Raw genomic sequence first — 16138 nt, forward strand, 5'->3', positions numbered from 1 at the left:
ACGTGAGAAACCTTAGACTATCTTTTTTCATCAGAAAAAAAGAGTAAATTCCTAAATTATAAGGGTCTGGAGAGCTTGAAATGAGTTTAAATGAGGTTGAAATGAGGGAGGTTGTCCAAAATACAATGCATTACATACAGATTGGTTTATATAGTGCTTCAACAACAGCTGAAGCTGGGACAAAAGCGTTAACATGGAAAGAAAGGATATACTTCCCCCTTGTCAAAATAAATAAATAAATAATAATAATAATACATTTTATTTCTAAGCGCCTTTCAAAACTCTCAAGGACACTTTAAAGTCATAAGAACATTTTTCAAAAAACGAAATCCGACAAAACATTCCATGCGCACCAAATCCAGCAGAATTTTGAACAGCTTTCTCCTCCAAGCCATTAACTCTTTATACAGTAACTCAAATAGAACTGTATAGTGCCTCTTTACAATTTTTTTGGGTGATGATACTAATGCAGTGTGTTCTACCGGAAACAAATTCCTTGTGTGTTCTACATACTTGGCAATAAAGATGATTCTGATTTCGATTCTGATTGCCAGAGGCCATGACCAGCGCCTTTTTCGGCATCCAAGCATGAGAAAAACAAAACACGAACTAATTGGGGAATGGCAGTGAATTAGTTAACACTACTTTTGCCACATACACAAGTTTTGCTGTGCTGAAAAAGATGCGTTTCTTACCCAAGCATTTCAAGTAGTATGTGATTGTCTGTTTTCTACTAATTAAATTGTATTACTTTTAAAAATATGAAAAAATGTTCATTACATCTCCTTTTTATAACTGCATTGCTGTCCTATGTTCCTCTCATCACACTCAATTAATGGCTGATTAAAAAACAACGAAATGTATCAATTAGAACGTGCTGTCAATCATAATAATAATAAAATGATAATAATAATAATCATCATAATAATACATTAAAAACAGCTTTAAAAACAGCTGAAGCACGAACAAACATGGACAAAAGGGAAATGCTGCCCCCTTGTGGAAAAGGAAAAAGCATTGCCAGGTGCCAGCGCATTATCGGCACCCAAGCATGACAAAACAAAATGGCGCTCTATGTCATATTTTCAATTTCTGAATAAATTCGTGAAAGGTGTAGTGAATGAGTTAAAGGACACCCGATGTCTCCGGACAAGTTGTGTCCATAATTTGTAAAATACCTTCAAATGACTTCTACTGAGCGTATTTTGATAAGATTCCACCGCATATAGCTATATTATACGTTTTAAGACTTGCGCTGAATATTCAGGAAGTCTTGTTTTTAAGTTGGTGACGAGTCCGTACGTGACGTCACTAAAGTACCGTCCATGACCGTAAAAAAGACACATTGTAGCGGTCCTTCCATCACGTCAATGTATTTTGCTCTACTGGTTTGGTCTGGGGACCTCATGTTGCACCCAAAAGCCGCCAGAAGAGTGCGTCCAAGCTCCATATAAGGAATTTATCAACCTGTGGAAACGGAGGTGGCCACATGAGGTCACCATTTTGTGCCTCTTTTTCGTTGAGACATCTCCCCTCAATGTTGCCTGATAATGGCACGGAATAAATTCTTTAATTGATTGCAAACATGTATGCTTTCCTCTTCAGAACTATTTGAATCATATTCATAACCGGATGTGTAACAAGAAAGCATATTCTCCGAATCTGAAGCCATTGATTTGATTCACTAGCAATGCAAGATGTCTTGGCGTGACGTCACGAACTGGGGGCGGACTTTCTGAAAATGCCCAATTCGCAGCTCAATTTTTGTTGCAGATTTTGGACACTAAGTCATTTTTATTGTTGTTTTGTATTTGAATAAAAACATCATACTGCACGTTTTGGGTATTTGAAATGCTATAAAACGTTTTTCTGATGTCAGTTAAGAAACAAAAAAGTGACGTCGGTTGTCCTTTAAAGTCCAACTCCTTGGGAGCACAGTTGTTTGAATATACTCGACATTCTTATTTGTACGCATCATCAAAGTATTACGATCATCTTATAGGCACATTTCTTCTTGTAATGCGAATAAGGGCATATGAAGTTTGGATGCATCAAAAAATAAATTGATCATCATGCCTTGCAATGTGAACATATACAGTAAAGTCTCGTTATATCGATATTCTCGGGAGTCGGAAAAATATCGATATAACCGGGACTATCGATATATCCGATTCTGCGGGCATGTAATTTTCTCCTTGAGTTCATAGAAATAGTATCGTAATAAGCAGTACTATCGATATAACCGATATCGATATAACGAGACTTTACTGTATTCGTCTGTATAATTCAGATTCACACTACACTATGCTGAAAAAGTCAAACACAAAACCCTAATCTGGATTACATGACCTATTTTTTTTATCTTGCCCCTCAATTTTAAATTAAAAAAGTGTTACTTGCAATATTTCCTGGTTGGAAAGTTTCATGATGATGACTGCAACACAGATAGCAAGACTAAGCCGTGCTAAAACGTGGGAGTTCTGAGGGAGTTGCATCGTTTGTCATCTGCCGAATAGTCGATTGAATTATATACAGTCGTCCTGGCCAGAGGTCAACATGCAGCGGGATTTGAGTCTATATGATGTTAAGCATTGTGGGTAATAGCGTGTGTGTGTGTGTATGTGTGGATTCGGCGGGGTGCCTCCCGTGCCTGGCAGAGGCACTTTTAATACGCACCCGTTTAAAAACAGATAAACAAACAATCTCGCTTCGACAGAGACAAGGGAAGACAAGTTGTGTATTGTTTTGAGCTCGCGTGTGACTGTGTGTGAGCGCAACTACCTGAGTGACCCTGAAGCTGGTCACCGCTATAGAAAGCATCTCCACAGAATCATTGCGCCATTAATTAATGAGACAATGCGCTGGCAGGTGGCTTCACGGCACACACTGGTAATTGGCCCCCTTTCTTCCCACTCTCTCCTCCTTGAAAATCAGCCATCGCCTCTTCCCACTGCCTCATTCCCACCTTCTACCCCTCGCTCTCAGAAAAAAAAAGAAATGCGCCGGTGGGCAGGCGGCAAGGCAAGGCTTGGTAAAATAATGATAAGAATGGATGGAGATGAAGAGAAGGGAGTTGCAAGTTTTTTTTCCCTCATGTCTGTGATGGTCAGGGAACGATGTTTGCCTTCAAGCTCGGTTTCGGCGCAACGGGAGTTTACTTAAGACAGCCAGTGCTGCAGACGTTAATGATGTGGGGTTGTGAGGAGTGAACAATACAATGACACGTTTTGGCTCCCTGAATAAGTCAGTATATAGAACGGTTGAAGATTCAGACTGACCGTATTTATTCGAGTATAACGCGCACACGTGTATCATTAAAAATCGGTCTAAAATTTTGTTTCACTTGTTCTCGGCTTTGTAACAGTATATCAATTAAAATATGAAGAACACTGAATCGAAACTCTGGATATTGGTAATTGTGCAAAACAGCAATGCTTAACTCACATTTCAGTTTGGGCGATGCGAGGAAATGAAATGAAGCGTAGCTAAAGACATGGTAACCAACAATAAAAAAACAGAATGCGTGTGATCCGAGTCTTTCCGAGAATCGAAACTGAACAAACTGTTTATGTATTTATTTGTTTGTTTATATATATTTATGTATATATTTATGTTTTTTCATATGTATTTATTTATGTATTTATATATGTAATATGTATTTATGTAAGTGTTTGTTTTGTATTTATTTGTTTGTTTATATTTCTGTGTTTATATGTGTATTTATGTATGTAATTATGTGTTTATATATATGTATTTATGTATTTCTTTATGTATTTATTTATTTATTTATTTAAGTGTTTGTTTTGTATTTATTTGTTTGTTTGTATATATTTATGTATTTATTTATGCATTTATTTGTTTATTTATTTATTTAAGTGTTTGTTTTGTGTTTATTGGTTTGTTTGTATATATTTATGTATTTATATATGTATTTATATACGTATTTATTTATGTGTTTGTTTATGTATGTATTTGTTTGTTTATATATACAGTAAAGTCTCGTTATATCGATATAACCGGGACTATCGATATATCCGATCCTGCGCCGAACTGCATTAAACAAAAGCCGCCAAAAGAGGGCAGCCAAGCGCCATATAAGAAACGGAGCTGGCCATTAGCTCCCTTTTTTTCTGGGTGAGAGATGTTCCCCCAATGTTGCCTCAAAATGGCACATATAATTCTTTAATGATTGTAAACATGTATGCTTTAATCTTCAGAACTACAGTGTATTTGAAACATATTCATAACTGGATGTGTAACAAGAAAGCATATTATCCGAATCTGAAGCCATTGTTTGGATTCACAAGCAATGCAAGACGTCTTGGCGTGAAGTCATTTTTATTTGCATTTGAATAAAACGTGACATCGGCTGTCCTTTAATACACAGTATGGAATGTTAATAATTTTCAAAATCATCGCGCTTCAGCAGACAAAACAAGAAACATTGTTGCAAAAAACGATTGCATTCATATACAGTACTGTGGGCATGTACATAACACAACAGGGAAACTGCAACGCTTACATCTTACTGTATTATGTATACAATTTAAAAAAGTCATCAATCTTCTTCTGCTTCCCATTTTTACCTTTTAACACAAACACTTCAATCTCGTCTGCTACACACGAGCTAGCGTCTGAAAATGGCTCTGCTACACGGGTGCTGGGCACGTAACCAAGTCACCTGACCAAGTCGACCAATGGCGCGACTGATGGCGTGACACGTAACCAAGACACGTGACCAAGTTGACCAATAGCGCGACCGATGGCGGCTCATGTGACCAAGTCGACCAATGGCGCGACCGATGGCGGCTCACGTAACAAGACACGTGACCAAGTTGACCAATGGCGCGACGGATATATCGATGTAAACAACAAAAATGGCCGGCGGGGGATGAAAAGGAGCACCGTAATAACCGGATTATCGTAACAACCGGGTATCGTACTAAACGGTACTAATTATACATAAAAAGACTAGAAATGTGCAAGGGAAATGAAAATAATATCGTATATATATATATATATATATATATATATATATATATATATATATATATATATATATATATATATATATATATATATATACACGTTTTTATTTATAGGTTTGTTTATTCATTCTAATAATGAAAGAACCTCCGGGTTGAGTGAACGCTGGCGCATGTGGCTGCCGCTGCTCACCCGAAGAAAAAAGATCCTGTGACTGTAACGTGTCCTTGAGAGTTTTGAAAGGCACTTAGAAATGAAATGTATTATTCTTATATTATATGGAGAATAACCATGGAAATGTCCCCCCCTCCTGGAAGGGATAAAGCATTACATATATATGAGAATTTTTACCCAGGCCTCGTTTATAACGCGCCCCCAAACTTTGAGTTATTTTTAGGTAGAAAATTTGGCGCGTTACACTTGAATAAATACGGTAGTTCAAAAGATGAAGGAAAAAAATGTGTTTCACATTTAATCTTGGACTAAAAGCACAAAGTAATAAAAATGGGCGACTGAATCAAAGGTGTGTGAGAGTGTCTTACCACATCGCTGGGAAGATTATGCAGATCGTCAAAGGGAGTCTCCAGTGTGTTGGTGTCCACGTTCAGGATAACCACATCGTCCAAGGACCGACTGCGCACTCGCTACCAGAGGAATACATCCAAGAATTAGCCAAATTTCTGTGTTTGATTTGCATTAAACACAATGTGGAACACAATTTCCGATAATTCGTAATAACAGTAACCAGTACGCTGCAAAGGCGAATAAGTCGTGAGTGTTGCGCTTTGGCAGAATCGGAAGCATCTGGGTATTTATTTAACAATGCTTAACTACAACAAATATGACAGTGGCGGGCCGTGCGTATCACCCCTGGGCCTTCTGTAGTGCTACGTCTGAATCAATCCAAGCTGCGACTGGAAATAAAAAGTGTCGTGTGATTTACTAGCCAGGAAATAACTTGTGAAGAAAGAAATAATGTCATTAAACTGTTTGGGTTTTTACCACGAACGTGTGGATTCATCATTTGGGGTCAGAAGTCGCTCTTTCACACCACAGGGAAGATTGAACAGCAATCTTTTTTTTTAATTAGTCAAATGCAAACTGTATGTCCGTAACTAATAGAGTATCATTTATTTCCAGAACACCACTGAGGTGTCTATGATAAATGTAATGACCCTTCATGCTGGTTCATATTTATAGATTTTGTTTCATTTTACAATTAACATCTTTTCATGAAACAGTGTGTGTTGTCAGAGTGACAGGTCATAAAAGTCTGGGCAAGATTTAAGAACTACAATACAGAATTGTCCTTCCACCGCCTTACAATTGGCAATGAAAATGTGCAATTAGAACATCTTTCCTGTCAAATACACACACACGGCGGCTTGAAGAATGGCGGTGAAAGAAGATATTTGAATGTTACGTTCTCCTCCGCACTAAAATCTCATGCATCAACAACATGGTGAATCTGTGCTACACTGCACGCATCCTGATGGCAACAAACTCAACAATTATTTCAGTGTGATGCAGAATACATGCGTGTGTGTGTGTTGGGGTGGGGTAGGGGGAGCCTAGTGTATGGTGTGTGAATTTTCTAGTTTGTCACTTTTGTGACAGCTTGTGCAGTGGAGGCTCACGTGCTGATTTGGACTAATTATGGAGTGGCAAGAAAGGGGGTCTGTCATGGATCCAGTGTGATAAATACTGCCACAACTGTCAGACGACTACCTTGCATGTACGCACACACACAAGCTTCAACATATGCTCACAGAAAACGCCAATTGCTTGCCCCACCGAATAACAAAAAGGTTTATAACAATTGAGATTGTTTGTGTTTTCAGCCTTTTTTTCCTTCTCTCATGTAGAGGAAAGAAAGAGTATAAGCTCAAGAGACAAAGAGGAAACCTTTTGTGTCCAGTTTTTTTTAAATCACCATGCATTTTTTTCAACTAAAAAAAGCAGCCCATAACATAGGAAAGGCAGCTAAAGGACAACCGTCACTTTTTTGTTTCTTAACTGACATCAGAAAAACGTTTTATAGTATCTAAAATACCAAAAACACGCAGTATATTTTTATTCAAATGCAAAGCACAAATAAAAATGACTTAAAGTGTCCGAAATCTGCAAAAAAATTGAGCTGCGAATTGGGCATTTTCAGAAAGTCCCGCCCCCAGTTCGTGACGTCAGGCCAAGACGTCTTGCTTTGCTGGAGAATCAAAATAATGGCTTCAGATTCTGAGAAAATGCTTTCTTGTTACACATCCAGTTATGAATATGATTCAAATAGTTCTGAAGAGGAAAGCATACATGTTTGCAATCGATGAAAGAAGTCCTTCCGTCTAATTTTGAGGCATCTGGTCAGTAATGGAGCGTCCCGGAAAAGAGGCAGAAAAATGGCGACTAGCTCCTGTGAAGAATGAATCAGCCCGTTTCCACAGGCTGATAAATTCCTTCCATGGAGCTTGGATGCCCTCTTCTGGCGGCTTTTGGGTGCAACACGAGGTCCCCAGACCAAACAAGTACAGCAAAATACATTGACGTGATGGAAGGACCGCTACAATGCATCTTTTTTACGGTCAAGGGCGGTCCTTTAGTGACGTCACGTACGGACTCGTCACCAACTCAAAAACAAGACTTCCTGAATATTCAGCGCGAGTCTTAAAAGGTAAAATATAGCTATATGCGGTGCAATCTTCGTAAAATATGCTCAGTAGAAGTCATTTGAAGCATTTTTACGAATTATGGAGACAACTTGTCCAGAGATGTCGGTTGTCCTTACTTCCTTCACAGGAAATAAAACATTGAACTTGTTGCATATAATTGCTTGATGTGCAAACGTTATCCATCTGTAAACTCTACACAAACGTACTTATACATAATGATGCATATATATTTGCATGCACTTTCATGTGCATGTGATTAGCAAAGAATTACCTAACATACCTCCAGAAGACTAAGATGAACTCCCACAAAGTATGGCATGGGGGCACTGCACATGGAAAGAGGAAAACAATTCATCAGAACTCACAATCAAAGGGGAAAGTTGCTACAACAAATTTCACACATTCAATGAAAAACTGTGCCCAGTTTATTTTATTCAAGTTGGGGTAAATATAAACTTACTTAGAATTTGAGTTTTCAAAGGAATCCAAAGTGTACTGTACAGTGATACCTTGGCTTACGAACTTAATTGGTTCCCAGGCAGACTGAGTAAGGCGAAAAGTGTGTATCCCAAAAATTAATTTCCCATAAGAAACCATTAAAATGAGAATAATCCGTTCCCAGGTTCCCAGAAAACATAAGATTCTACTTTCTAATTTTCTAAGCCGTAAAGGACAACTAACACCATTTTTTTGTTTCCTAACTGACACCAGATAAATGTTTTATAGCATCTAAAATACCCAAAACACGCAGGCTGATATTTTTAGTCAAATGAAAAACATCAATAAAAATGACTTAAAGTGTCCAAAAACTATGTCAAAATGAACCTGGAAATGGCCAGTTTCAGAAGGTCCCGCCCCCTGATTTCTTGACAAATGTCTTGCTTTGCTCGAGAATCAAAACAATGGCTTCAGATTCGGAGAAGATGCTTTCTTGTTACTCATCCAGTTCTGAATATGATTCAAATAGTTCTGGAGAGGAAAGCATACATGTTTGCAATCGATTAAAGAAGTCCTTCCGTGTCATTTTGAGGCATCTGGACTGAAATGTAGCGTCCCAGAAAATGCACAAGATGGCGCCCAATCTCCGTTGGAAATGGGCTGATTTGTCTGCTGGGAATTTGTGTCAGCTAGTCTCAAATAGTAAACTTGGTGCAACATACAACGATTCACCATTGCGTTATTTATGTGTTGTCCTTTTAATTTCGCCATCAACACGGATCAACACGAAGTTTTCAGACCAAACAAAGTACCCAAAATACATTGTGTGTTGCTTTCTCGGTCAGTGACAATACCTACCGTAAAATCACGGTAGGTATCGTCACCAACTCATAAACAAGACTTCCTGAATATTCAGCGCGAGTCTTAAAACGTAACATAGCTATATGCCGTGGAATCTTTGTAAAATACACTCAGCAGAAGTCATTTGAAGTGATTTTACAAATTATGGACACAACTTGTCTGGAAGCGTCGTTTGTCCTTTAAACATAAAATTTTCGAAATGTGTGCAATATAAGGACATGGTTTATTTTTGGTCTGGGAATATCCTGGCATGCTCTAGAGTGCTGTAGACGGTGTAGAAAAATGATGTATTCATTTTTAGCTAGGTCCACATAGTAAAGGTGTGTTCTCAAAAATGTCCTGATATGACTAGAATACAAGCACATGTACACACACACACACACACACACACACACACACACACACACACACACACACACACACACACACACATACAGACAAAATGTCAAAGGTGGGGTTCATGTTCGTGCTCCCATCAACTTTGATATCAAGTAGGGGAGCGTAAAATATCATCCTGTGGGCCAAAAACGTCCAGACCGTAGTTATATTTATGCCTGTGCCTGACTTGCAATAATTGACCTTGGATACAATTCAACATTGTAAATTTCGAATTTATCAGTTGTCACAACTGTTCTTTTAATCCACGTATGCAAAAAATGGAAAAAAATATACATCAGCGGTATGATGAAAAAAATGTGGTTGAATTGCAGATTTTTACAATTTAATTTGACAACAATGATGAAGTAATTACAGTATTTCTATTTTTTGTTTGTTTGTCCTGATGCCAGTAATTTGTCAGAATCCTGCTATAATGGCTGTATATATGACAACTTATTTGAAAAGGCCACGTTGAATCAGTGAGTAATGTTCGAAATACAATCCAGCAGTTAAACAGAAACATATTTTAAGACTTATACAGACATTCTTTTATTAAATAGTGTTATGTCAGATCATCCTTGCCCAAGAGTGTTCAGGGACTGCAGCCCCATAATCAGCCTAATTACAAACCAGCAACACACAGCAGGCTCATAGCTCTGCAGTGTAATCGACTAAGTTATGACACTATCGTCCATCAAGAGATGTGCAGATTAACACAGAGGTACATTCAGGAACACAATACTGTACATGCTCTCCCTCTAATAAAATTTTACGTTCGTAATCGGGGCTCGGAGGACACCCTTGTGATTGAATTAACTACTGCTGAGTCTGCCCAGTGTTGAAAATCACATTTTACAGTCAGTGATGAAGACTTTCTAAAGACACGCTCCTCATAGTACATGAAGATGATCTCCAAAGCAGTGTATATAGACATTCATCTGTCAACCTGGCTAGCGGGCTATCCATCCACCTAGCTAGCGGGCTATCCATCAACCTAGCTAGCGGGCTAGGCATCCACCTCGCTAGTGGGCTAGCCATCCACCTAGCTAGTGGGCTATCTATCTAGCTGGCGGGCTATCTATCTAGCTAGCGGGCTATCTATCTAGCTAGCGGGCTATCTATCTATCTATCTAGCAGGCTAACTATCGATCTAGCGAGCAATCTATCTATCGATCTATCGAGCGAGCTTTCTGTCTATCGAGCGAGCGGGCTATCTATCTATCTAGCGAGCTATCTATGTATTTAGCGAGCTATTATCTATAGGGCGAGTGGGCTATCTATAGAGCGAGCGGGCTATCTATCTAGCGAGCTATTCATCTATCTAGCGAGCAATCTATCTATCTATCTATTTTTTATATAGATTTTTGTTAAAGAATTTGAACCCCATGTGGTGTCAATGCAGAGGGCAAGACTACATTTTACAGATTACATCACCTCAGTCCATTAAGATGGGTGATAAAGATGATATCGCAGCCAAGCGTAATGAAGCATGGTGACCCCACACCATATTCTGTTCAGTGTGTGTGTGTGTGTGTGTGTGTACACGTGTTTGTATGGAGGTGACGAGCCTTACCAGCAGTAGTCCAGAAGATGCGGGGGAAGCACCGGGATGAAGATATGCTGCCAGTACATTGGAAAGAGCAAAGCAGCTGCACCGTGGACACATGCGGTTAACTAGAAATAAAAGGAGAAACAATTGAACAGGTCAACGGTAGTATCAGCAGTCAATAAATATTTGAATGCTCTCAAAGCCTGGCTTTTTGATGCACCGGACAATGAAAACCAGCACAAAAGCTGAACAGATCTGCCTTTGCAAGGACAATGTGACTGTTTTAAACGTCAAGTGAGGGGTATAATGATTTTGTTCTGTATTGTTAGAATCATTCAAAAAAATAATCCAGCCAGTGCCAAAGTTGACATGGCAAACTAATATAGCGTGTATTTTTTAAAATTAACTCAATGACTGCCATTCACAAATTTATTCGGAAATTCCAAATATGACACAGCCCCATTAACAAATTATTTTGGGTTTATTTTTATCGTGCTTAGGTGCCAATAAAGCGCTGGCCAGACCTCCGAGAGGTCGGAGCGGGTGTTGAACTTGCGACTTTTGCACTGTGAAGTCAAAGGCAAAGTCAAAGTCAGCTTTATTGTAAAATATGCGAATATGCATGACATACAGCACAGATGAAATTAATGTCCTCTCGGACCAAGCGGGCAAGGCATGCAAGGCACTTATAACGTGGCTAAAAAGACATACAATTGACAACAGGACAATACATGTAATTTCTGAATGTAAAGTGAGGTAGTGTCGTCTGGAAAGTGAGGAAGTGACATAATGTAGTAATGAATGTAATAATGAAGTTAGAGTGCTAACCACTCGACTACTGGGCTGCCCGCCTGAGATATTAAAAAGGGGGGAAAAATCAACAAGTAACCTCTTTTAATGAGCATACAATGAAGAACAATCAAATGAAGATGACATTTTTCAAAGGTTTGGCTCATCTGATGACGCAGTCAAATCGGGACTGCATAAAAAAATATTCAAAATGATTGTCTTCTATTGTCTTCGAGCCAGTGCCTCAACCCCCCCCCCCCCTCCTCATGACATGGTATCTCTTAAAAAAAAAAAAGCTAAAAGTAATGACCTGCAACACACACGTGCGGGCACGGCAGGGGAATGGGGCGTTAGCTCATCCCCCAGATTAAAATAACATGATTAAATATGGAAAGAGAACAGAGGTCTGAGGGGCTCCTGCGGGACTTCATTAGGGCAAATTGCCAAAGAATGAAACATGAGTTAGCCAAGAGAGACTGCGGGCGAGGCAAATACCACCGGGACCCCGGAGCAGCAGACGCTGTTATAATGCTACAGCTTCACAGTCAACGTGTGAAGCGGACACACACTGGCACACACAAACCCAACTATCAGGAGACCCTCTGCTCACTGACACACAAAGTGTCACAATTGACCGGCCAAGAGCCAAAACCGCCACTGCCAGAAAAACAGCACCACCACCACCCCCACCACCACTTTCCGTTCCTCCTCCACCTCTTGCAGCGAAACCGCACATCAAGCCCGGACATCTAAGGGGCTCTGTGTGCGTTTTTGTGTCAATGCGCCACCGTCCTTGCAGTGTCTGAAATAACATCTGCCCGGATGCCTGGAGCGTGCAATTTTTACGTCGGGTGTACAACTTACAAAACGTCTCCGCCCGGGTGGCCGACAACATCTTCAAGAAAACAAAACAAAAAAAACATTTTTTTCCAAATTAAACGTTTACTTTATTCAATAAAGCAAATGTTTGAACGAAGATTTAAAAATCGCAATAAATCTTCGTTCGGTTTGGAAATTTCCGAATTTTGGTTTGTTTGGCAATTTGCATACTCGGCACAGCAGCCAATCAGAAGCCTGCTTCGTGTTTCCGGACTCATATATATATATATATATATATATATATATATATATATATATATATATATATATATATATATATATATATATATATATATATATATATATATACACATATATATATATATATATATATATATATATATATATATATATATATATATATATATATATATATATATATATATATATATATACAGTAAAGTCTCGTTATATCGATATTCAAGGGAGTCCGAAAAAATATCGATATAACCGGGACTATCGATATATCCGACCCTGTTTGCATGTAATTTTCTCCGTGCATATATATATATATATATATATATATATATATATATATATATATATATATATATATATATATATATAAGGTTATAAGGTCGTGCATTTGCATATCATTTCCCAAAGTAGATGTACAGAACCTCTCGCCCCAGAAGAAGGATTCAAAGGAAGATAACAAAATTTATGACGCTACAAAACGTAACCGTACATTAAAAGCATTGTGGAAAGAGGAGTTCACGTGGCTTGTAGCAGACAACGCAACGCAAACATTGCATTGTGCGCCATGACGAACAGTGTATGGACAAACGACAACTGGAGCAAAATCTTCAGCAAGGGATATTTACCATAAATTAAGCAAGGATTTGTGGCAGGTACATCCTTAATTAAAAAAAAAAATCCTTTATACTCTGGTTGGTTTATTTTGCGATTAGTCGTCTTATTGTGTTTCAAGTTGTGAAAAACGGGGCAGGCAACTTAATGGCCGGGCAGGCAACTTTTTCAGAGTTGTCTGCCCTGGTGTCCGCTAACTTTTTGTCATGAGTTTCAGACAGTGGTATTGCATGTTTGTTTTAACCGCGTTCATTTTTCCTATTGACTGAGTGAGAAGGGGGTGGGGGTGGGGGTATTTGTTGCTCCGGCGCAATCTCTCACCCAGGCAGTCCCACAATAGTTAAGACTTAATCAACAATTAATTGGTGTCTTGCTCTGTGTATCTGAATATGCATATTTCCTATAGCAGCCATCCGCCTTCAAGACAACACGCAACAACGCCGTGGCTCCTTTCAAAATGAATTCACTCACAAACAATTTGGCTTGGTTTGTCAATTCTCAAAAGAAATCAATGCCACGAATATTAATGTGGGAAAGTAAAAGACTCGGTGGAGGAGCTGCTATCAAAATCTGTTTTTATTTCCTAACTTAAAGCACAACCGACATCATTTTTTTGGTTCCTAACTGACATCAGAAAAACGTTTTATAGCATCTAAAATACTAATATAAATGAATTAGTGTCCCAAAACTACTTCAAAATGACCTCGGAAGTGGCGAGTTTAAGAAGGTCCCGCCCCCTTGTTCGTGACGTCACGCCAGGACGTCTTGCCTTGCTCCAGAATCAAAACAATGGCTTCAGATTCAGAGAAGATGCTTTCTTGTTACTCATCCAGTTAGGAATATGATTCAAATAGTTCTGAGGAGGAAAGCATAAATGTTTACAATTGATTAAAGAAGTACTTCCGTATCATTTTGAGGCGTCTGGACTGAAATGTAGTGTCCCAGGAAAAATGCACAAGATGGCGCCCAAGCTCCGTTGGAAATGGGCTGATTTGTCTGCTGGGAATTTGTGTCAACTCATATCAAATCTTGGTGCAACACACGATTCACCATTGCATTATTTGTTTTCCTTCTAATTTCGCCACCAACACAGATCAACACAAAGTTTTCAGACCAAACAAAGTACCGCAAAATGCATTGTGTGTCCTTTCTCGGTCAGGGGAGTTCCTTCTGTGACATCACGTCAGGCATCGTCATTAACTTGAAAACAAGACTTCCTGAATATTCAGTCTTAAAACGTAAAATATAGCTATATGCGATGGAATCTTTGTAAAATACGCTCAGTAGAAGTCATTTGAAGTGATCGTCCTCACACACACACCCTTTGAAGTCGGTTGTCCTTTAAGCGATGATAAAGGGCTTTTAATTTGTGATTTAGAGAGGTCAGCAGTCTGACTGCGGGCTTACACCCACACACATGCGAAGGCGCACACACACACAAAGTGGAGATCCAACCGGCGAAGTCTATTCCTCCTCTGGGAGTGCGAGACAAGTCCCAGTCATTCACTGGTACCAGGAGGTAATGGCACAGAACACCTCGCTAAGCAACTCCAATTATGTCCACCAGGCCTCAATGTGAGACCCCCCCCCCCACCCCTTAACTGGTGTGATTTACTTGCAGGTTGAAAGGGAAAAGAGGAGTCTCTCACTCTTCTCCTCACACCCGCTGCCTGTTTTATTTTATTTATTTATTTGGGGGGGTTACTTTAGAATTAGAGATTACCGACAATGAGACGCTCACATTTGTTTCATTTGTTATCACCGTATAGATTGAGATCAGTATCAGAATTGTCTTTATTGGCCAAGTATGTAGAACACACAAGGAATTCGTCTCCTGTAAAACACGCTGCACTAGTATCATAAAAAAAATGCAAGAGGTACAATGCAGTTATATTTGGGTTACTGTTTACAGAGTTAATGGCTTGGGGGAAGATCGAAAGCACCTCCCTGAGGGGAGTAAAGTGATACCTTGGCTTACAAACTTAATTGTTTCCAAGAAAATGTGTGTAAGGCGAAAAGTGTGTATTCCAAACATTAATTTCCCGTAGGAAACCATTAAAATGAGAATAGTCCGTTCCCTGGTCCCATAAAACATAATTTTCAACTAAATAAGCCTTAAAACTACACACAATATACCTTATTTTATGGATAATAAATGTCCTATGGTATTGTAATTAAAGAAATAAACTGTACAGTATAATAAAGTCGTTTTATTTGCCTTTGTGATGGTCGTTGATGGTTTGATGGAATGGATAGCTTTTTGCATAAAGTGTCTCAAGGAGCTCTGGGTTGTGCATCTTGGAAGTGATATTGCAACAGCAACAGATGCAAGCAGACACACTAGATACTTCATTAATAGCTGGTTCCCTTGCTTGTATATTCTCTTCAAATTGTACAGATGGCTTGTGCAGGTTATTTGTGGAGCCTGATTGATGGGATATTTTAACCTTGCAGTCTACACTCTGCCTTTGAACTATCAAAGTTGAAACGAGTCCAAAATTCACTGTTTTCTATCCATATTCTCACCATTTCATTTTTGTTTGTTTTCACTTTTGTTTTTTGTTTCAAGCTCCGTCGTCTCCCTTTCGTGTGTGTGTGTTTCTGTAACCCCTCCCCCCGCTCACTGCTGCGTGTGTCCTGCTGAGTGTGTCCCCTCCCTCCTCTACCACCGATCTTGACCAATCACGTGCGGCTATAACCAAAGACTGGAGCCGGGGAATAGAGGGGAAAAAAGCCGGCTGCCATTTCAGGAGCTCCAAGAACCGGATCACTCGCGAATGACACA

The 16138-nt window shown here is 39.2% G+C and overlaps 1 protein-coding gene across 5 annotated transcripts in view; it reads right to left on the reverse strand.

Annotated features, from left to right (window-relative positions):
- Positions 1-16138, reverse strand: part of dennd1b (DENN domain containing 1B) — a 163316-nt gene that overhangs the window by 62261 nt on the left and 84917 nt on the right. For all 5 annotated transcript variants that reach the window (XR_016115620.1, XM_089001451.1, XM_089001453.1 and 2 more), the window contains 3 exons: positions 10900-11000; positions 7930-7975; positions 5529-5630 (listed from right to left, as the gene is read on the reverse strand). Coding sequence is in view for 4 of the 5 variants with exons in the window: in XM_089001451.1 (XP_088857577.1) it covers positions 5529-5630; positions 7930-7975; positions 10900-11000 (249 nt within the window). In the remaining variant the exon portion in view is untranslated. The remainder of the gene's footprint in view (positions 1-5528; positions 5631-7929; positions 7976-10899; positions 11001-16138) is intronic.

This window comes from Hippocampus bargibanti, linkage group LG07 (assembly GCF_051943395.1).
Source record: "Hippocampus bargibanti isolate YZ-2025 linkage group LG07, ASM5194339v1, whole genome shotgun sequence".
Classification (NCBI taxonomy): Eukaryota; Metazoa; Chordata; class Actinopteri; order Syngnathiformes; family Syngnathidae; genus Hippocampus; species Hippocampus bargibanti.